Consider the following 23,393-nt stretch of genomic DNA (forward strand, 5'->3'; position numbering starts at 1 on the left):
GGATGCTGATCTAGCATTTCCCAGTGTTAAAGTAATTGAATTTATTAAATATTAGAACTTAAAGAATGTAAAGAAAACATTTTTCAGTGTATTTTTTCCCCCAAAAGCAAATGTATGGCACTTTCATACAACGCCAGCTTGCAGCAGTACATCAGAGCTACATATGTGCAACAAACACTTGGTATGGAGCAGGGTGTTCAACATAAAATTGAAGCTTGAATATGTGGTAATGCTTCTCATCAGTGATACCTGTGACACTTAGGAATTTCCTTTTAAATTAAAAGGTTTATAGCCCCATCTTCCAGGATAAGGTTTTCTGCATAAGCTGTATGTACAGAAAAATCCCAAGATTGTGGCAGAAATCAAAATAGTTTGTATCCCCAGTTTCTTCCAGTTCTTCACGCACCAGCTTCTTCAGTTTCTAGCTGTTCTGGGAAAGCCTCACACATATCACTTATGTGATGCCCATTATTTCCATAAACAATAAACAGCAGCTCAAGACAATAAAGTGAAACTCAAGTTGAATTTTAAAATTATGTAACAATTCAGTGATGATTCTGGTTTATGGCATTCGTGCTTAATGCTTGATGCTGTATAAACAAAAAGACATTTATCAGATTTGAAGTAGTTTGTGGTTGGGGTATTATTTAAATAGGATTACTTCTTTATTAGATAATCCACTGAAGTGAATTTCACCATATGCTAATATCTCTTGAGACACATTTTGAGCTTTCTGCAGATCCTGCATGTTTTAAATGGTCTTGGAAAGTTCTGAATTTTCATGAGCAAAATAGCTTTGGGAGGAGATCAGCATACTCAGTCATTTAGGAAACCAAGCATTTCCATTCAGGTGCCTAAGCACAGGCGTAGGAAATTAACTTTGCACAAGCAAACTTGGAGGATATTCAGATCATTTTTCAAAGAGTCAAGTTTGCTGAGGTATTGTAAATATCAATATGAAATGGATTCACAGTTATGCATAATTACAGTACCCTGCTTCTCTTGCTTCTAGATTAAAACTGAGCTGCTACTGTAATAAGTAACCATATAATTCAGAAAAAAGAGAATTACATTTACATAAAGTATAATAAAATTGAATAAATTTTCACTTTAGAGAGACAACACAGTTATTCATTGGTAGTATAACTGTTAAAATTAAGTTTCTAAGAAAACCAGAAACATGTCTGCTAAATGTGGAAAAGAAAATTACCAGGGGAGCTATTCTAACTCTTTCTTCTTGTAATTTTTCCATGTCACACACACCAACAAATGCTACTTATGGAAGCATTTGAAACCCTATGTTTTCTTAATAAAGACTGCTCTCAAGAGCACTGAGCACACAATTTGATAAGAAAGGATTAAGATTAAATACATCCATATTTGTCCTACTTGGAGCCTAGTCCATTAATGACTACTTTACATGCAATTCTTAAAAAAAATGTAGATAATTCTAAGCACTGAAGAGCAGCATTGCCATTTCAATAATCAAGTCTCATTGGAAGTGACTGAAGCCATAGCTCTAAAATGAACTTGAAAAATTATTATTCCTCTGCACCAGTAGGAGAAATGAATGCTTTCTTTCATGGTTGGAGCTCCCATAACACATCTGAAAGGGTTAGCATATGGGCAAAGCAAATTGTTGACGTTCTGTTGTTTCCTGAAGCGTATACATTCAAAATCTGTACATTACACATCTGGTGAAAAAAGCTGAGATAATTTTGTGTCTTTTTTCAACAGTTTATAGTCTCTTATGCTCTGATTCAGCTGTAGTGACACTGTAGTAACCATGAATGTTCCAGGATGTTATTTTTTCTCTAGACTTCTGCATTATTTAAAAGGGAATCTTACAAAAACATCCTCCTTTCCCAGGAAAAATGTCTTCTCTAAGGTTTTTTTTTGTTACTTTTGTCAGAGTGAGCTAGCAAGGCTAGAGAATTGTGTAGCTGGGAGTTTGGGTACTTCATGTGAATGTGAGAGTGGGCTTGAAGTCCTTGCTCCAAACAGTGTTTCAGCTTTGTCACAGAACTGAATATCTTTAACAGAAAGGTCTGAGTTTTGAAGAGAGTCAGTTGCTGCAGGAATGATCCTAAAAGTTCTACCAAGACTCTTTGTAAGCTTTCCCCAACTTCAGAGCTTCTATAAACCACAGGCATCAGTGGATGCATGTTTATTTTTATCTGTAGAAGCCTCTAGCTGCAGGCAGTGAAGATAATGATGAATGCTGTAGCCCAGAATTTACTGTCAATGGTATGATATTGTGCAAAGAAAATATGTTTTTAGATAACGTTGAGCTTTGTGCCATTTAAAGATAAAATTCAAGATGGGTTTCAGATGTAGGAAGTATGAGAACCTATGGTATTTTGTGTTGTACTGGCAGGATTAATAAAAATCCATTGTTTTTAGTGAAAAATACTCTTCTTTATAAAGCTTAGGAACAACAAATTTCAGTGAATGTAATATTACAGATCTAGGAATGTGTGAAGTAACAACCGGGACTCTGGTGATCTTATTTTTTGAGGAACTAATCTTGGAGATGTTCTCTCAATTGCAGCCAATCCTCTTGACAATCTCTGTGTCTCTATCTCTGTACAGACATGTGATTCTCTACTTGTCTGAGCTGCATGATGTCCCAAACCGTGTAAACAGCAGCACATGAAGTTGGTTTTACTCCTGTACACTGAGACAGCTGGAGGTTAGCCTGCTGAAGACGTAATGTGCTTCTCTGAGGGGTCTTGGGGCTTAGTTGGAGATTGTTCACAATGGGGAACATTTGAGGGACACATCAGATTTCACTTGCTTGGGTCATGAAGTCTCCTTGGGACCTACATGGTTATGGTGTAAAATTGTTTAAATTCAGTTTTTTCCTTGGCCAAAGAATGGTGTGTTCTGTGGTGAGACATAAGTAAAGCCATCAAAGAATGGAAAATGAAGAACTGAAAGCTGGAAACTCTGTTCTCCCTTATAATGCTTTTACATCTGCTTTTGAAAACATGTAATACAACTTTCAAGCTCCTAAGTATTAGAAAATTCCTGTGTTTGAAATTACTCATGTACAAATTTGATGTCACATGCTCCCTGTAATGCAGGTTTTGCAGTAGAGAAGCAGGTACAAATGGTGACATAGAGCTGAGAACAAGTGAAGCATGTTCACCTTTCCTGTCCATGCAGGAGGGGCAAAGTGACAGCCACAGAGCTGTTCAGGAGCTGTTCCCAGTGGGATGGGAAGAAGCTTCCCCTTCATATCAAACAGGCTGTATCAAACTAAGCTGTTCTTAGTCACCTTCTGGGGCCACCTAGTCCCGCACAGGATTTGGGCACACTTACTGGGTTCAGCAGTTATCAGCAGCATGGACGTGTGTGGCAGCAGCAGTGAAGGAAACATCCCCTAAACCTTTTTCAAGAGTTGAAGGAGGGAGTGCCCTTAGCCTTTACCACACCTGTAAACAACATTCTTGTGTCAATAGCTTTCACAACCCCCAAGAGAGACACAAGAATAGTTCAGTGGTCATAAACTGCTTGAAACATTGAACATCTAGACTTCACTGTTGAGGAAGTATCTTTAGGCCTTCCTTTTATTGCCTATTAATGTACCCCCAGTTGGTATCCTTCAAAGGATATTAAACTAAATACAGCAAGTATCTAAAGATTTCACATGGTCATTTTGCTGACACAGTAACAGGCACTTCAGATATATATCTGTACAAATTGTCTCATGTATATTCTTTCTGGGGTTACATTACTGTTCTTTCTCACAGTCTTTAGAGCCTTTAGTCTTGGACAGATGTTCCACACCTGTATAGTAAGGGCAATGCAGAATGATATATATAAATGGGTCACAGCACCGTCCCTAACTCAAAGATTGCATCATTCAGTTGATCATGGCATCATAGAGATGCCATCAGGTTAAAAATAGGGAGGAAAGTGCAAAAAAAGCTGTTTATCTACCACACATGCAAAAGGCAATAAACCTACAGTAATAGCTGTAATGAGTCGGAGTACTTCCCTGTCCACTTGATATTATCTTTGTAGTCTTTAATGCTATGCAGAGCTTTGAAAGGATGATGTGCAAGCTACTGTTACTGGTGTTCAGGGCTGTTTGGTGAGGACAAAAAAAGGAGAAGATAAAAAGGTCCCTTTGGTTAGGTTAAGAATCTTAATAATCTGCAAGGTGTCACCTCTCAAATTATCACTTGTGTTCTGCCAAGAAGGAGTGAATTAATACAATGTATATCTTTCACTATTGCACATTTACAGCTGTAAGAAACATGCAGAGTATGAATTTGGGGGAAATGACCCTTGCCTCTTAACAGCCTAAGAGGGTTGGTTTCCTGCAGTCACTGAGTGAAGAGATATGCTGGCACAGCTGACACTTTTATATGACCTACTGACTAGCTGAAATTGTTTACTCTGAGTTGTCTGAATTTTTTAGCCAGAGGAATTACAAGAGGAAAAAAGGCCAGTGGTGTAAAAAGCAGCTGCACAAGTGGATGGGTGTAGCTAAGCTAATAGAGGATGTGGCCACCTGTGGAGTGGTTCCTTCAGAAGCAGACAAGAACCAAGCACTGGTGCTCTGCGTGGCAGGGTTTGCAGCACAAACAGGGTTTGTGTGTCCAGGAGAGCCATTTCTGTGCTTTGGGGCAGTGCAGTTTGGCCTGTGAGTTCTTTATGGACTGTGGCTCGCTCCCTGCTGATGATGTGCTACTATTAAGGGTGTAAACAGATGAGATTTATCTTTCTGAATCTAGCCTGTTTCTCCCTCTACTTTGTACGTGTGATGTCTTAAATTATATCACTTTTTTTCCTGATACTGAGTTATTATCTCCTGTTTGGAGGGGGAATGCTTTATATCCTTCTTTGCTCCTTTGCTTTTTCTGTGTGTTGGCTTGCTGAATTGAGTTTCATCTCCAAATCTATCAGTGCTGGTAATACAAAACTCTCCTACAAATCCCCCTAGGCAGTGCTGTCATAAGACATTTTTGCATTTTTAAGACCCTCCCTGCTAACTGTAGAGTGGATGAAGGCATCAAGAAATTTTAATTTGATGATAAATTCTTGTGGCTACTCATGCAACTTTGTTAGTACGTAAAAACAGATTTTTTTCCTTTGGGGCACCACGGATGGTGTCTGACATTTCAAGGCTATCAGGACTTCCTTGTCTCTCTAGTTTCTTTAGGATGACGTATATTTCTGCATCTGTCTGATCTTTATTTTGCTTTTCTGTCTCAGTTAAGCATCGCAATAAGAACTCTTTGTACAGTTGGTTGTGTTTATTTTCCCTTGCTCCTTGGAGTCATTTAAACCTATTTCTAGTCATGTTTCAGTCTGATTTTACTGTTAAAAGGGCATTGGAAGCAAATCCTACCCAGTTCTGAGAACAGCTTACCAGTCCAGCAATGGCTCATTGTTCTTTCCCAATAATAATAGTGTATATTTTGCATTTATGGGGTTTCAGAAGTTTATGAAGAAACTTTCTGGGCCCTTTGTTTTGCTATGAGAACCTGTGAACTGATTAAAAAATGCAATGCAATATAATTTCATGCCTCCAGTACCTAACCCATATAAGCATCTGTTAAGCTTTCAGTGTTAATAGGCTTAAATTAAAATACTAGGTAACTCATCTGTGCAGTCTTACTTTCACATCTGCCAGTTATTATGTAGAAAACATTTTTGCTCAGGCTCTCTAGTAAGTATTTGAATATGCAGTCCCCTCTCCTCGTTGGTGTTGTTAAACAGAAAAATCTGCAGATTTCCATGTTCTGAGCTCAGAATAACCACAGGTACTCCTAGTCCAGTGCAATATTTGGAAAATCTTCTTTCAGTATGGGAGTGGAGATGATTTACTCATTTGCTCAATGACAAAGATTCAGTGGAAAAGGTCTGGTTATGAAAATTCTTATTTCATTTTTTCCTCTCCCTCAATCTGATGGCAATAATTTGTATGTAAGAAGTCTGACTTGGGAGGACTGTTTTGTTCTGTAAATTGATAGATTTTTCATAGGTAGGGCATACAGTCAAATAGGGCCCAGAAGTCATCACTATCCATCAGTTATAGAGAAATTGTATTATGTTTCCTGCCCACTTTTTAATAGAAAAATGTGTGCCTCACACTATCTGCTGTCATGTTCAGCAACTGCAACTAAGTAGTAATGGATGGGACATATGAGCCACATGTTCAGTTTCTTTGTCTTAAGCCTTGTATTGAGTTCAAGCTTAGTGGTGCCTCTTCTGTGAAGGAAAAAAAGATAAGTGCTACTACTTTCAGAAACTTTAGTTCACTCTTACTGTATTTTTTTTTTTTGCATTAATGAGGGGGTGTATATTCTATATATGCAATAATATTAGCTTAACCACTTACCTCAAATGGAAGGATAAGGCTTTACATACCTGTTTCTTAAATTATGTACCTGGACCCATGTTAATTTTTTTTCCATTTCTATTTCCTGTAGCTGGCAGCTTTATTTTGTTGGTGTTTGTACTAGCGTGCAGTATAATCAAGTCTGTTACTCTTCTGCTTGTAACATTATAGTCCTAAAACAATTGCAGTTCATTTTACTGTAGAAAACACAATTATATTGGCTGTTGTGCTATTTTACCAATACATATTCTTCGCTACTTGCTGTATTTTCATCAAGGTTCACGGCTATAAATAATTATTTTGGCTTTTCCTTCTTTTTTTTTTTTCCTTTTGAATTAATTTAAGCTTTTTGTTGTTGCAACTGCCTAACAGTAGCAGACTTAATTACAGAAGTTCTGGTTCTAAAGGATAACCAGCTCTTTCAGTTTCTTCTTTGAGACCTGGTTTGAAATGAAATTATACTGACCAAGCCCTTATCTCACTAGTATGAAAGTGGACTGCTGCCTTTGATGCAAGTTTCTAATGGAGTCTGAGACCTTGCCAGATTGCCGGAGTGCAATCAGCAAAGAAGGATTATACTGTCAAGAGTGTCAGCTGAAAAGATGGTTCTCCAGAAAAAGTTTATATGGTTCTGTTTGATCTGAGGATGCTATAACAGATAATGTAGTCTTTGATTCCTCTACTCATTGATCAGTATTTAAGCATGTATTCATGCACGTGTATAAATGCATCAGTCATTTGCAGTCTGACTGAAAATACGCAATCAGAAAGATCTGTGACACTTTAAAGTCTTTGAGCACTCAATTAAAGGGAAAGCAATAATTGAGCATGCAATTAAAGGCAGAAGCCTTATTTCTTCTTATTTCTTTCTTTTGATTGAAATAATAAAATGCATATACTATTTCTTCTCTTTATTCACATTTCTTTCCTGCACTTATAGCTTGTCCTTTTCAAAGCAACAATATACTTGACTTTTCCCTTACTGTCATTCTGCTCTTGAGAGGGATGTAGAAGTGACTCACTTTCTGCCTAATGCTGCTCTAATTGGTGACTCATCTGCTTATCCCACCATTAGTGGTCTTTTATGCACTGAAGTTGATCAGTAGGTGTTCCACATAGCTTCCTATTTAGACACAGACAGATACAGTGCTGTTCTTGAGGCATAAATGTGCCTGGCCTGTTTGGCAACAGCTTTCTAATGTTTTCCCCAATCAACTGTTACAAAGAAAAAGGAACAACACATTGACAGATCCTAAAGGAAAAGGAGTGCATCTTCCCAGCCAGAATATTCAAAAGCTTCTGGAAGCCTTTTACTCCTGAACAGGGATAGTGCCTCTGTCATTCAAATCTTTGACACATGAAGCTTCTAAACATGAGAAAAGGGCAATTTCTATCATTATGTTAAACCTGAAAAAGCCTTTGTATATCAGGCCTGTCATCAATATGTGTTACCTCCAATTTGAGTTTTAGCACATCCTTTCCAGCTCTCCTGTTCAGAGCCTTTGTCATCAAATCTAAACATGGCATTGAGCATTGAATTAGCATTCAGAAATGCCCATCTTCATCTGGCTCACAGCATCTCTTGTGATCCGCACTGCTAATTCATACAGTACCTGGATTTTTTAAAAAAATGTTGTTTTTAACATTATATTTAACAGTAACTGGAGGTGTTGCTTGTTTCTGTTTAGATGAGAGTCCTTACACAAAATCTGCAAACCAGGCAAAGGCACCTGATGGAGCACTGTCTGTGAGGAGACAGAGTATTCCAGGTAAGACTTGCTTCGCTTTTTGTAATGACTAACTTGTTTTTGAACAGCAAGATAATACTAATCAAAATTCAACTAGTTATAAGAAGCAATTGCAATTGCTATCAAGCAACTTTATAAGGAAAGTTCCAAGAGAGCTGTAAGTAGTTTCCACAGTTAGGTTGTCTCGAGCTTTTGCTGCGAAGAGCATCTCCATATCTCTGTCTTTCGCAGCAGATTTGAGACACTGAGCACAGCCACCTTTTCATCAGAGGCTTATATATTTTCAGGCCCTCTCAAATCTGTGCTTTGGTATCTGGTTTGGATAGCAGAAGGAGATTGGCTCATATTTTCCACTACTCATCAGCCAGGCTTAGGAGTCTAACAGAGAAACACTCTGCCAGAGTTCTTGTCTTCATGTGACTTTCTGCCACGTGTAGAATCACTTGTCCATCCCTGTCTTTTGTGTCATCACATCGCACAAAGCTGGACCATTCGATCAATGGTTAGTTAAAATAAGTGATCTTTCAACCTGTGTCTCCTTTAATTACTTCAGACAAGTCTGATATATGTACAAGCTTGATGTGTAGACAGTGCAGCAATCTAAAGGGATTTTCACCTCAAGTAATATTTTAGAGACCTTTTAATGAAGACAAATGAACGCTGACAAAGGTTGCACTCAGGTGGAATTACTGATGTTGCTGTTCTCACCTCAAGCACGGTAACCTCTGACTCGAAGGGGAGATGCATTGCAATAGAAATCAGAAGCTTTAAGGTCATGTCACCCACCTTCTAATGGTAAATATTGCCTGTGCTAAGTGGTTTTATTATTGAACAAAGACACACAACCCACAGAGAGTCTGTGGATGGGGGATGGAGCTCAGACCTTTGCACTGCTAGGCTCTGATCACATCCCAATACCTACAGTGAACAGCCAAAGCACATTTTGTGGATGCTTTGTGTGCATGTTTCTATGTGTGAGAGAGAGCAGGCTGGCTTATTTAGTGTTACTTATAATGAACATTCTTGTTCAATATTGAAAACATCCTAGTGATTTAAAAACTGTTATTTTTATGGTAGAATTATGAAGATCATAACCACTATGAAAAGACATCACTACAGCATCCAGTATGCTGTTATTCTTCTAAGAAAATATTTAATTATACAAACATCAAGCAGTTTTTTAAATCCAAGTCAATACAAATTGATATTCATTGTTCTTCAAAGTGAATGAAGACCTCTATAGGGTACTTTTCAGGTAATACTTTAGCCCATAGGCCAAATATTTGTGGCCTTGAAAGTATTCAACCTTTTGATTTTTTTGCTGTGATCATAGTAGTTATCATTTATAGTGTGGTTCCTGTGTTTATAAAACACCAAGGTCTGAGAACAGACTGAAGCTGATGGTTTCACATGACATTTTGAGAAATCCTGATGATTTTTGCTTGTGTTCTTTAATGAGAAAGTTTGATGAAAATGTACTGGCACAACTTTTTTTCAAAGCATATGGTAAGATTAGGAATCTCAAGTATTGAGTAATAGTCATCATGACTAATGACCATTTATTTTAATTTTTTTACCATTTTGCTGCACATTCTGGAATTTTTGAGAGCATTGCAGGTAAATTTTTACTGTGTGCTCTGCATAAGTCACAGTTTATTCAGAGAGATAATGCAAGTGAGATGTGCTTTGCTGTGTTTGAGATGTTCTGAAAACAGCTGATTTAAGCTTATGTATATTCTTTAGCTTTTAATATAGTTATGACATTTATCTGAATGCCTTGTTCCATCTCTAGACCTTAGGAACCCCAAAGGATAAATGAGACAGAGCTGGTTGGATACTTAAAAAAAATTCTAATTAAAATTATTCATGCCCTAGCAAATTACCATTGTAGCGCAAGGGATGTTGTGGGTTTAGATACATAAAAGGCTTTGCAAAACCAGGCATTATTTTGAGAATTAACTTGAATATTTAGGAGTCGACTGAAGTTTCTAAAAATAACCTATAAACATTTATATCACTTGACACCATGTTTTGTACGTGAGATAGCACCTTAAGTAGTTTCTGTTCTTGCTTGTGTGTGAGCATTTTATTCACATTATGGATTAGTCTTGGCAGAGGTGCAGAAGCATCCCGGCTAGCCAGCTTCATTTGGCAATAGGAAGTTCACTATTAACTAGTAGCATTAATTGGTACAGGACCAGAAGCAGAACAGCTGCTTTTGCTTGGGAGCAGGATCACATTTCTGACGTTATGTAGGTCAGCTCCAAATAGCTTTGGAATTGGAAGGTGTGATGCAATGAACCCAGTAAATTCTGCTGGACCTGGATGGGAACATGTCAGCTGGAGTTACTGTCAGTAATCCTCACATGGAGATCCTATCCTATATGGAAAGCATTCATTTCTGTCTCCCCAGATGGTATGCCTGATAACACATAACATTCCTGAGCTGCTGCTTTTTCAAGCTTGAGGCATGGGAGTAGCTTTGACAGTGTAGCTGTCTATTCCACTTGATGTTCTGTCATTTCCTAAGACATGGACAGCAGATGTTCTATTCCCAAGGAATGCTCTGCCCATTGAATTAGCCAAGAGAAAACTTCTGGGTTTTAGCAAGATAATTGATTGTATGCAGGGTTTTGCACAGGTTTGAGCAGTCTGTGAAAAAAATACTAGTGAAAATATACAGGGTGTGAGATACAGATCTTCCAGCCTGGTAATGGGATCGTGGCATCTCCCTGTGTCTGGTGAAAGTTCCTTCTTCTGACATTTGAATTCACTTTAAAGGATTTCACTGCTCCATATTTTTGACAACTATCAAAAAGGGGAGCTTTTGTTGCTGTGAGGTCTGAAACTACCATACTAGCTGCAAACCTCTAGAGGTGGGTTTTATCCTTCCATGTGAAACTGTATTGAAAGAGCAGTATTGATGAGCACTGACTGAGTGCACAGAGAAGTAATGTAATTCTGTAGAGGTTACATGGAGCTCAGGCTTGGTTTATTTTACAGGAAAAAATGTTGAAATAATCATTTTATAATTAAAGTCAAATGAGCACATACTGTGAGATCAGTGCACTGAGTTTAATTCCTTTCATCCCCAGAAGGAAGGAATGGATTAAGCATCTCCCTGGAGCAGAACTTGCTTTTTTGAGATGCAGAATGCATTATTCATGTGATGAGACTACATGTCATATTTACCATGTCTTCACATGGTGCAAAATCAACAAGCAACAGATCCTTTCAAAGGGATTTACAGCATTGCTGAAATAATAGTTAATTCAAATTATATGCATTAATATAATGCGGTTTGAAACTTGGACTTTTTTTTGCCTACGTGTAGGTGTTTAGTTACAGTTACATATACATGATTGTTTGAAACGTTACTTAGCTTCACAGTCAAAATCTCTTAACTTAAAAGTAAGGCTTGAGGTAATGCTAGCATGAGAAGCAGCTTACAGTCAGAAACAAATAGATTTTTCCCCTCTAAGCATTTAAATTTAGACTGTCAACCAGAATGTAATGAATTTTTGCTTTATTGCTACCCTGTCCTTACAGAAGCCAAGGGAGCGAGCGTATTGTGCCCTGCTGAAGAGACTGTCAGTGCAGGACTAGTGTTAAGGCACATAAATGAAAACAATCTGTTTCAGAAGTCATGGGTAAGACCCTTCCCTCAGAATCACAGATGCAGCTAAAGACAACTGTAATTTAAAATTGAGGTATTTGAATGCCAGTCTCTTGAATCCCTAGGTTTAGATGGATGTAGTTCCCACTGAGTTCCTGGACTGAGGTTTCCTGATTTGCTGAGGGTCCAGGCAGTGCCCAGCCAAGGGCAAGGGTAAGGGCAGTAGTGGGTGAGCCAAAGGTGGTGTTCCTGGCATTGCTTATTCCTGCAGGAGCTTTAAAAAGGACATCAGCTATTTCTGTGGCACTGCCACAGTGTCAAGAGCTGATGGCACTGTTCAAGAGGCGCTTTGAAGTGAAGGAGACCTTAATATTTTCTTCAAGACAAGGATGCTCCTGTACTGTCTCCAATATGGACAGGCTGGGCAGCTGTTCCCATGCTTTCCAAACTAAAATCCAATGTCCTCTTACCTGTTTTTACAACATGGGTAAATCAACAGTAATGCTGTGCAAACTGTTCACTTTATTCATCTATTTCTTTGTTTTCAATTTACTTACTGAAAACTGGGGGCATGGAGGGGAAAGAAGTGACCTGACACAAGAATAAAAATTAGTGCTTTGTGAAATGAAAATAATACACCATAAATTTAAGACCGATTAAAATATTTCATAGAATCAGCAACAGAAGTTTCATTTTCTGTCCATATTTTTAATTGAGACTTGAAACTTACCATTACTGAGAAAATATAGTAAAAAACACCACAGTTTTTTGAGGTGAAATGTTTTAGCTTCTCAGTGCTTCATTTTTGTTTTAATTTTTGGGAAAAGTGAATCTGTGCCCAATCTAGTCAGCATTAAATTTTAAAAAAATTAAAAATCCACACTTTTTCCTTCTTCTGTCTACTGACTAGACATGTGCACTGTCTCAGACTTCTGGCTGTGTAAAGTCTTGTTGCCTGAAGTAGTCAAGGGCTCAGAAGAACTATAGTGTGAACTATACACTGGGAGAGCTATTTGAATCATCTGTGAATTCAGAGATTTTGTTTAGCCAGGACGATTACAGTTGTGAGCTGTCTCTTTCCTAAGTAAATTCTTGTGCAAGAAACGGGCCCCAAACAATGAAGAGTAGTGGAAATATTTCCTCAAAGAGAGGAGTTTTCCTGTTCTCTGGGACAGAAGAGTAGCACAGCTGCCTGCCTTCTGCCCTGAACAGCGCATCTAGCAGAAGGCCCTTGAAGTCTTGGCCTCACTGTGTTGTCCAATCCATGTCCCATGTCACCCTTGTGCTCCAGCTCTGCCTGCCTCTAGGGCCCACAGGAGCCTTCCCAGGTCTCATTCCAGCCTCTGTCTACTCCACAGTGATAATGGATCTGCTGAGCAAATTATCTGCATTTATGGTGAGAGTGCATGCCAACCTTTGCAGAGACAACCAGGAGAAGACCAAACCTAGATGTTACTTATCATTCTTTTGATGTTTTCTCCACCAACAGGAGCAGCTTTTTCTCTCTAACTGTTTTTTTTTTTATTATTATTTGTCATTTGCAAGTTTTGTATGCAGCTGCAGGGAGGTACTAACAGGTCAGTTGTTAAAATAGGTCACTGTGCTCTGAAGGAAAATTCTCAAGACTTTGAAGTCTGAAATTAAAGCGACTAGATTTTTCAATTCCTTTGTACATGTGTAAATACTGCATTTTCTTTCCACACTACCTGATTCTTTGAAGCATGCTGTAATACAGGTTTTGTATTTCAGCACAGTGTTTGATCTCAGGAACAAGGGTAGCCATCAAACTGGAGGGAAAATAGAGTGCAGGTACAGCCCTGAGCACATCCTCTGCAGTGGCTCAAGATCTGGAATTGCTGTTAGTAGATTGTTTGCAGCCTTGTTTGGGGGGAGCTGGTAACAGGATTTTAATGCAAAAATAAAATGTTAAACAAACATAATTTTAGGGTAGGCTAGATTTTGAACTGCTTAGCTAGAAGGGAGCACATGCAAATCAAAGAAGCTCAAAATGCCTTGAAAAGATAATATTTACAGAGCTGATACTAAAAAAGTAATTGCTGCATGATGTACTGTCCTCAGTAATTGCTTAGGACACAAAATATTCCTAAGAGAAGTTATGAAATACTAAATTATTGTAATAAAACCAATAATTAACATCCTGGGAATTTTCAGCCTCTGAAATATTTAAATACACAATGTAAATGTCATTAGAAAGAAGTAAGGCGGTTTTCATCCAGTCCTTGGCTTGGAACACGTAGAGGAGCTGTTTACAGAAATACAGAGGTATGCCTTTTTTCCCCCTCCCTGACCCACAGCCTGCTGTGCAGCAAATGCTCATATTCTGTCTCAAGCTGCATCAAATCTGGCTTTCCTGAGGGGTTTGTCTACTGCCCACAACTGATGAACTCAAATGTAGGTCAGGTGGAAGCCAAAGAAAGAGGTTTTAAAGACCTTTCTTTCTTCACTATGACTCTTGGAGTTTTGTAACATCTAGAAATGTCTATTTTAATAAAAAAAAACATGTTACTATCAGAAAGCAAGCAGAGGTTCTGAAGAAATAAGAAAGTAATTGAATTTATATATATGTATGTATCTATGTATGTGTGTATATATATGTACATGTATATATATATGTGTGCATATATCTATATAAATTCCAGAATCCAGTCTAAATTAAAAGCAGAACACTTGATCCAGTTATGATGTAATTGAGTTGACAGTACAGAATTGTATTAGCTGAATTTAAGATCATGTGTGCTGTGATTTAAACAAGGAAAAATTCTGTACTACATATCAGAATAGTAGAATAGATGGGGTGCATTAATTTTCTTTCCAAAGATAATCTCAGAAAAAAGTGAGAAATCTGGAAAGTAAAATGGAGAGATAAAAGGTTTTTTTTAAAAAAAAGTCCACATTGATTGAAAAAAAAAATAGATTTCTGAAGTGATCCTGGGATCTAAGTTCCATTAAGTGTCAGTGCTCAGGAGGGAAGACGGCTCCCAGGTTATTCCTGTAGCTCAGCTCTTAACATCTGAGCCAGGCTCTCAGTGACTGACAGATGTGACAGAGGGATGATGCATCCCTGTGGGTACGTGTTTACCTATGTGCAAACACAGCTCCAGAGCCTGTTTTGTTATCTTGGTGATTAATATGGCATTGGCAAGACAGTGAGTGTTCAAAAGCAGCTCTTCTCATGCTGCAGTTAACTTGGTCCAATTCCTTTAGGCTCCTCTGCTGAGTAAAACTGCAGAAGATTTAAACGATCCTGTTATTTTTTGACAGAGTGCTCCTAACATCAGCAGGCCCCCTTGCATCATTTGCTGCAGTGCAGCCACCTTCTCAGGCAATGTTGCCTGACTTGTGCAGTCCTCAGTCAGTTTTTCCATCCTTGTCAAAAGAAACCCGCCTTGCCTTTAACTTCAGCTTCCCTCAGAAGCACTCTAATATCGCAGATGCAGCGCTATGTTACCTATCCTTCATCCCTCACCAAAATGTGAAGTAGTCTTCATTGGCTAACTGGTTTTGCAGAGTAAGAGCGTGATTTGCCTGAGAAAACCTGCCAAAATCATCCCTGACCTTTTTCATAGTTCTCATGGTGAGAAAAAAGAATTCATTGCAGAAGTAAAACTTGAAAATAAAACATTCATGGGTTAGGAAATTCAAGTATGTGTCTACAAAAGCACTTTTTTCCCTCAATTTGCATTTTTCTCATAGACACTTACTTTTACTATGTACTTCTAAAAATCAGCACAAAATGCCACTGAAGAGATTTTAAGCATTTAGAAATCCATTAGCTGTAACCTCTGCAGTCACAGTTATTATGGTAACGATCCTGAATGATTTCCGAGCAGAATCAAGCGTTCTGACCTGTGAAATGCAGATCACAGACTAGTAAGCCTTTCTGCACTTGAGGTGTTTATTATACCTGCAAAGTCATTTGCTGATTTTCATGTTTGATGAGAGCCTACAGTTGCTGTATCATTTGCAGGCTTCCCTGTGTGTTTGTTTAACCTGCTGGAGGTTTACCAAATGGTCTGTGAAGCAGCTGCAGAGCTATATGTCTTTTCCTTCCCTCTGACATTGAAAATTTCTGGATTTGCTTTCACATATTTATTATTGAAGATTTCTTTCTTGTCCTTCCTCCTTTTCATCAAAATAACTTTGTTGGAAGGACTTCATATGTCATTCATGTTTCATACACAGATAAACGTGAAAGAAATTTCTCTCTTGTAGAAAATTAAGAAAGGTCACTGAGCTCTTACCTAGTTGAGATTGCTGATGATTTATTCATACATATTCCTTACAGGTCTGCTACATGCTGGTGTTTTTCAGCACTGAAAAGGATTAGGGTAGAGAACAGTCTCATTTGACTTCTTTTACCACAAAGGAGAAAATGTATTAAGGGCAATACTGTACATGAGGGATGTGCACTTTTTCAAATACCCAACTGATACAAGGTCTGAAAATTTAAGTGACTTTAAACTGCTTTTGCTACTCACACAGCAGGTTTTGTTGCTGATGGCACCAAACATGTTAATTCATGTGTATTTGGATTTAATTGCATATAATTTTGACAACCTTTAGCCTTTCAAAGTAAAATGTCTTAATTTATTGCAGCTGCATTTTTTTCCCAGAAAAATCAGTTTAGCTATATATAGTGTAGGATGATATATATGATATAGCATCTATAACATCATTAAAAAACTGTCTCAGCAATTTAGCTGTTGCACACACACACACATTTTGAGGCAGGGATGGGCAGCTCCAAGCAAATTGTTCTGTACTCAGCAAATGTGCTTGCAGTGTGTACGTGTGCTTGTACTCCTCTGGCCATTTGTTAGTTTGAAGCACGAGTCCCTGGCTCCTGCCTTCCAGTCACGGTGATACCACAGGATTTTTTTAGTGGAGCTTGGAACCTGAAAAGGCTGGGAAGCATCAGTGCATCTCCTGAGGTTGGGGTTCCCATCTTCTGGGACAGTTGTATTCCTGCACAATTCTGGCATGGTCTCTAAGCTCCAAAAAAGGGAAGATACCCCTGTGACGCTTGGTTTTGTTCATTTTAATCAAAACGTTGGTGATGTCTGTCGAAAAATTTATTCTTCTTTAAAGGTTTCAGTTAGAAGAAAAAGCATGGTGTAGTGGACATGTGAGGAGAGGAAACTAGGTAAAAATGAAAGATGGTTAAGACTAGGTTTGAACTAGGAGCAGGGAGACAGTCTCTGAAGGAGACACCGGACTAGCTGAGTGAGCTCAGAAAGAGGAAGGAAAACATTATGCTCTTAAAAGGTCATGGAAGGAGGTGCCAAGCACAGGGAGATTTGTAACCCCGGGATTGTGCAACTGATTACGATCTCTTCCTGGATAAACATAAAATTTACCAATCCCAGTAATCACTGCTGTCTACGAGAAGTTGTAAAACTTTGTGAAACCAGACTGACTGTTCCTTGTGGAGTACAGCAGCCTATTACAGCTACCAGAGGTTATTCTGGGTAACTGGGAAGCTAAAATTTAATATTGACCTCTTGAAAAATCACTACATTTGCACAGAATAGCCCAGCTGGGCTTTCTTGGGGCAAGAAAAGGGAGTATCTTCAGAAAAATGTATAGTACATGAGAAGAAAATCCACAAGGAATGCTCAGGTTCCCCAGTCTGTTCAGAAGTAAGGAAATGTATTAAAAATTTGTCGGGCAATATATTTTTTTCTGAGTGGAAATCTATTTAAATGTTCTTCTCTATACTGCTATTAGTGCAGTATTGGAAGAAAAATGTGTATTCAACAGCAAAAATGATTTCTGCCTCATTCAGTTGAGATCCAGTAGAGATACTCATGGATCCAGTATCTCTAGAGAGGAAGAGCAGGCAGTAAATCCGTGCTTACAGACTGTGTCAGTGGATTCAGTAGAGACTGAATGAATTAATTGCCAAGAGACTTGTATGTAAATATTGCAAAGACTGAGAAGCATTGTACTCTCTAATGTGACACTACTGGGTGTCAAAGAACTGTGGCAGGGCCAGGCTGGGCAAAGTAGGCTGGCTCTCATTCTCTCCCTAAAGCTCATTTTCTTGCTTTCCAAGATGGAGCAGGATTAGATTGAGTGTTGATCTGACCCAGGAGGGCATTTCTCTCTTTCAAAAGTCTTGTGTTGCACAATTCTGTAGACAGAAGCATATGACTAGGAAAGAAAATTGTTCCTTTAAGGTCTGGGAAGTTTGCTCATCTGAGAAGTTTGGGATAATTTTTTTAGCATTTACCTGCTTAAGTCTCTTTGCACTTAATAATTTCTTTTTATCTTATAGTTATAGATAATTAACTTGATGTTTTTAATGTTCCTAATATATTTTCTAATACCTCTTTAAAGGACTTAGTACATAATTTCCATCTGTTCGGGGTTTTTTAAATATCTCTTTCAGCTTCTTCAGTGATTATCATTTCAGGGTATGAAAATAGTAAGGAAATAATATACCATCTACAAAGATAAATAATATAATATTCTAAATATTCTACTCCAGATCTAGATAGTAGTTTTCCTCTTCTTTTCAACTGTATCAGTGGATCAGAGCTGCTCATTCTCACCCTACACCTTGATTTATACACAAAAATCTTAATATTTTTTTGTTGCTATAAAATTCTATGTCCATTTTGCCAATATGAAATGGCTCAAAGTATTTTGTATGGATGGAGAAAAGGTTATTTCTTAGTTTGTTTGCCTTATAGCATTTTTGTGCTTTCAATTCATTTCTTACAATCAAAAGAGGAAAAGAGATTCTGGTGCTCTTGTGTCTTCCTCATCACATCTGTGGTACATGGGACAGACAGAGATGTAATTGCATGCCTCATAGTGTAGAATAAAAGAAGTGGTTTGGTTTGTGCAGGATCTGGAAGACCAGAAGTTTATTATAGCATCAGTGCAAACTAACTTTTGTTTCCTTGCTACTTAAATGTGCAATGGTAAGAACAAAGGTCCTGTCTGATCGAGTTTCAATGTATATATTGTGAATTTATGGGGCCAAAAGAGGTATTTGTGACTGTCTAAACAAAGCATACGACTTGCTGGAATTTATTTGTAGCTCAACTTGTATTTTAATTATATTTTATAAGGACATCCAATCTATTTATGGTTGCCAGTGATACAAAACCCATCACTACCTTTTGTGGTTAGACACACTGCATTTAGTTTAGTTTGAGTATGCACAGGTTCAGCTTCACCTCATTTGTAAGAAAGAATTGTTTTTCATCAAAATTTATTTCATCCTTTATAGTCACTTCACTATGAAATCACCATTTAATCTTCCCTTTGTTAAAGTAATCAAGTTGTGCTTCAGAGGTCTTTGCTCCCAGGCATTTTTCTTTAACTATTGTGAAAACTCTTTCATGACTTTCCTGTCTTCTCTTTTGTTACTAATGTATGTGTCAAAAGAAGGAGAAAAAGCATCTGAGTGACAGTCACTACTTCACTAACACAAAGGTGTACTAAGTATTGCTATGTTAAACTGTTTTCTTTATATGTTCATGATTTGTATTGATTATTCGGGTCAGTAAGAGGTTGAACACCAGGCAGGATGCCCAAATAACTTCTTGGCCGCTTTAATTTCGTAATTAATTTACTGGGCACCTGTTGGGGTTTTTTATATATAGGTGCGCACATCCATTGACATCTTTTACATTGGTAGAGTAAGGTGCTTTTTTAACTTTGTAGGTGATATTCAGGGTAGGAGAATGCAGATAGTCATCTTCTTTTGATTTCTTGTCCTTGTCCAAATCACAGATACCTCACTTTATGTCCATGTTGTCTGGGGATTCCACTAATGTTACGTGAATAAACACATAAAGAAGGCTCTTCAGTAAAGTCTCCCTTATTACCAACCTGAAAAGAGTACAAGAAAGCAAAACAAGGAACATTTTAATAGGGGAAAATAGTAACAAGGCCAAAGTCAGGACATTTCATTGCTCTTATTCACAGAAAACATCGGTAGAAGGACACTGTGAATATCAATCCAAACAGGAACAAAAGGCAGTCTTCAATGCTAATTGATTTTATTGGTGAAGCAAAACAAGCCCAGCTTAATAGTTAACTGTGAGACAAGATTCTGGCAAAACCTTCCTATATTAGATGACACTGTGACCCTGAATACTTGTTGGATAAATGGTATAGAAAATGAGCATTGACCTTTGAGGTACTAAAGACGTAGTGTCATAGAAAAATGAGACATGTTAGAGCTGAACTTTAGATACCACTGCTGAACAATGAGTGAGCATACCTGATAACACAGTGTGACTGTTGAACCCCAAAATATTGCTCTGTTAAGGAAAGTGAGAAGTAAAAATTGATAGAGGTCGTACAGGGAAATCATGCCATTATGCCAAGACTTCAACAAAATGGACCAAATCTATCAAGAATAAAAATGCTACAGTGCAGTTAATAATTTCTAAATAACTTATATTTTACATATTCACATGGGACTGAAAGTGTTCTCTTCCAGAAAGATTTCAGATTTATTTCTGGAATTGAAAGTTAGAAGTCATTACAAACTTGTAGCTACAAACCCAGGTACCTAGTAAGGAACTTACGCAATTTTATGATAAGGATGGTACGTAACTCTGATGAGGCCATTAAAAGCCAAGGGCTTTTTCCTTAGCCCCTTACAAAAGGTAATGGTGCAATAGAGAGCATATAGTGGATGGGAATATCTAGCCAGTCATGAAGCTTGACTTACTTAATCACACACCGCAGAAAATAATAGGAAAGCTGTTTAAGTCATTCCAGCTTAAGTGCTAGCCAACGAGTATGATAGCTGGATATGATTATAATGTATGGTAAGACATGCTTTTCATGGCCTGAGTTAAGCATATTGGAGAAATCAGAATATTTTTGACAAGTTGTAAATACATTTTATAGACCCAGTTTTCTCTGCGTATAAAATTGGAGTAGAGACTAGAACATTTTATTTGCTGATCCACTGCAAATTTTAATTTATCTACTACCCTATAAAAATATCATTGACCAGTATTCAAAACGTGGGAATCAGAAGATGTCAGAGCATCATCTTGTATTTTTTAATGCATATATACTTAAAATTAAGCATTACGAACTCAAATCCATACCAAGCAGTCTTACAAGATTGTAGCAGCTAATATTAGGCTGATTATCTCTATCTCCATCATAAATAAGCTCAGGGTCTTCACTGAGAAAAATATGATGAATGTGCAGACCTGTTACAGGTCTTTGATAATCAAGAAGGGAAAGAAAAACTGACTCTTTTACAGACATTTTGTAAGACCACAGGGATCAGAAGTTTGTTTCATTTTAAAAACACCACATATTGATTTATGTGGAGAAGAAAAAAATTTCAGAATGCACTTGTTTGTGTAACATAGCAAAGCTTTATACCAATGTGAAACCATATGAAATGTAAAAATTCTGTCACTTTTTCTCTAGTTCTGATTAGGAAATTGTACTCTCAATGGTAGCAGAAGATCTCTGCACTGAAGCTTCTGTATTGAGAAAGGCCTGCTAGGTTCCTTAAGTGATTTCTGTAAACTTAAAATAATTTAGAATTAAAATGCTTCCTTTAAAGATGCTGGCAGTACATCCTTTAAAAGCAGAGGATAAAAAAACAGAGATAAACACATCTTGTGAATTGGTTGCATGGAGCCAGCAACCTGAAGACGTGCTCTCACACTGCAGTTCCCTTCTGTTTAAGCACAGCCTTTATTAAGAGACAGCTTTTTCACAGACTATCTTACTTTAAAAGAAGTATTTCAACAAGCCTGCTTTGAATGGTGTTAGCAGTTTCCTCATTTGCACCCTCAGTGAGATTCTGTACATTGCACTGTGCTTGGAATTAAATTATTTAGTTTATTAAATTTATTAAATAATTAAATTTATTAAATTTAATTATTATTAAGTATCAAAGCCTCCAGTAGTACTATTTAGCTGAATCTTTATCTGTTTCAGTCTATTTGAAGATTTTAGCTATTTCTTCAATCCATATAAACATTTTCCTGTTTTAACCTTTTGGTCACTGAAAGAAGAGAAGGACATTGCAATAGACCCAACAGACAAGATGTGTTTTTGAAGTAGAGGTGAACCAGAATATATAGAATTAGCATGTCTTAATGTTTTTGGAGAGGAAGGCAGGTGTAATCTTTGTTCCTTTTCAACCAAGGTTTCTGGAGGATAAGAGTTAATATTGAAAGAAAAGCCAAAAACTTTCCTGTGAAACTTAAGTTATTTTGAAGTTTCACAGAGGAAGGTCATTTTCCTATATATAATAATGAGGCTGCTCTGAGATAGTATAAGCCTCTTATTGATGTCACATTCAGGTTTTTGCAAAAACCTGCAAACACCTTATTGAAGTGACCTGAAGTTGTGAAATGTTCCTGTTGTCTCACAGGCTAACATGAGCAATGTCACTATGTGCTAATATGATGCCATCTCAGTTTCTGTGCTAATTTAATGGGATGGTGACAATTTAGATGAAAAAATAAATCACATAGGTAGATTCTTGCAGCTGGGTGTTTTACTGTTTCGCTGCAGTGGTTTGTTCAGAAAGCTTGACTATCTAATAAGCTAGTTCATGCAAATTAAGGCATCTGTCTTCATCCTTCTTTGCCATTAGTTCATTATGCATACATTAAACTTCAGGGAATAAGTACAGAGATTGATTAGAGAGTTCCAGAGCACAGGTTAGCAGCCAAGAAATGCCTGAATTATTCCTTTTATTTTTTTCCCCCTTTTCCCCCCATTTTGGCACACTTACTTTACAGGAATAGTAAATTCTTGTGGATCTTAAATGCTTATTGACATCTAAAGTCATCACTGTTTCACTGATTTGGTAAATCTTAATATAAGCCAGTAGCTTATTTTGCAGTTCTTTAACCCTCCTTCTCCATTGGCTTTAACTGTATTTTTTCTTCATCTTGAATATTGAGTAAGTTAATGATCTTTTGTCACAGGCATTTTTTCTTTAGCTATAAAAAGCTAGTAAAAAATAAGTCCATCCTATTTGTCACGTTGCATATTAAATTGCCCCCTAAGCCACCCTTGTAACTTTAGTTTTATATCAGATTGAAGTATACAAAAAGAATGAGTCGTTGACAGATCACTTTTTAAACCATTTGTAGCAATGCATTCATCCAGCCTGATTTTGAGCTACCATCTTCCAGAGGTCAGCATTGCTGGGTTGGGGTTTTCCACAGAGGTGAAGAGTAAGCAAACCGTAAAGATACCAACGGTCACTGAGCACAAAGGACAAAAGGTAAAGTGTGTGGGAAGCATTCACTTGCATTTTCCATATTTCTCATCTCTCTCATTCATATCTCATTTTCACAAGGATAGCCTAATCTTCTACACAGAGACTTTGATAAACCCTTTTGTCATTCCGAGTCTCCTTCAGTACTACCAAGTAGAAACACAGGGTGTGCATATCATTCAGCTCTATTTGTCCTACAAACATTTATGTATATGACCCCTAAAAACTTAAATATCTCTTCCTTAATCCAAGTACTAGGAAAAGTTCTGTAGGCCCATTCTTCCAAATTTCAAATATTTGAAAATTCACCACCCACTATTTGAATACATGAATGACAGTTTTTCTAAAAAGGGGTGACATCATTCCTATATCCTTTTCTTACCCTTACTCTTTCAGTTTTACCATGACACTAGAGAAAAC

The 23,393-nt window shown here is 37.5% G+C and overlaps 1 protein-coding gene across 28 annotated transcripts in view; it reads left to right on the plus strand.

Annotated features, from left to right (window-relative positions):
• Positions 1 to 23,393, plus strand: part of GRIP1 (glutamate receptor interacting protein 1) — a 311,868-nt gene that overhangs the window by 202,014 nt on the left and 86,461 nt on the right. For 25 of the 28 annotated variants that reach the window (XM_086884474.1, XM_086884480.1, XM_086884483.1 and 22 more), the window contains one exon: positions 8,044 to 8,124. The exons of the other annotated variants lie outside the window; for them this stretch is intronic. In XM_086884474.1, coding sequence (XP_086740600.1) covers positions 8,044 to 8,124 — 81 coding nt within the window. The remainder of the gene's footprint in view (positions 1 to 8,043; positions 8,125 to 23,393) is intronic. 28 annotated transcript variants of the gene reach the window in all.

The sequence above is a fragment of the Cyanistes caeruleus genome, chromosome 4 (genome assembly GCF_971803275.1).
Source record: "Cyanistes caeruleus chromosome 4, bCyaCae1.hap1.1, whole genome shotgun sequence".
NCBI classification, from domain to species: Eukaryota; Metazoa; Chordata; class Aves; order Passeriformes; family Paridae; genus Cyanistes; species Cyanistes caeruleus.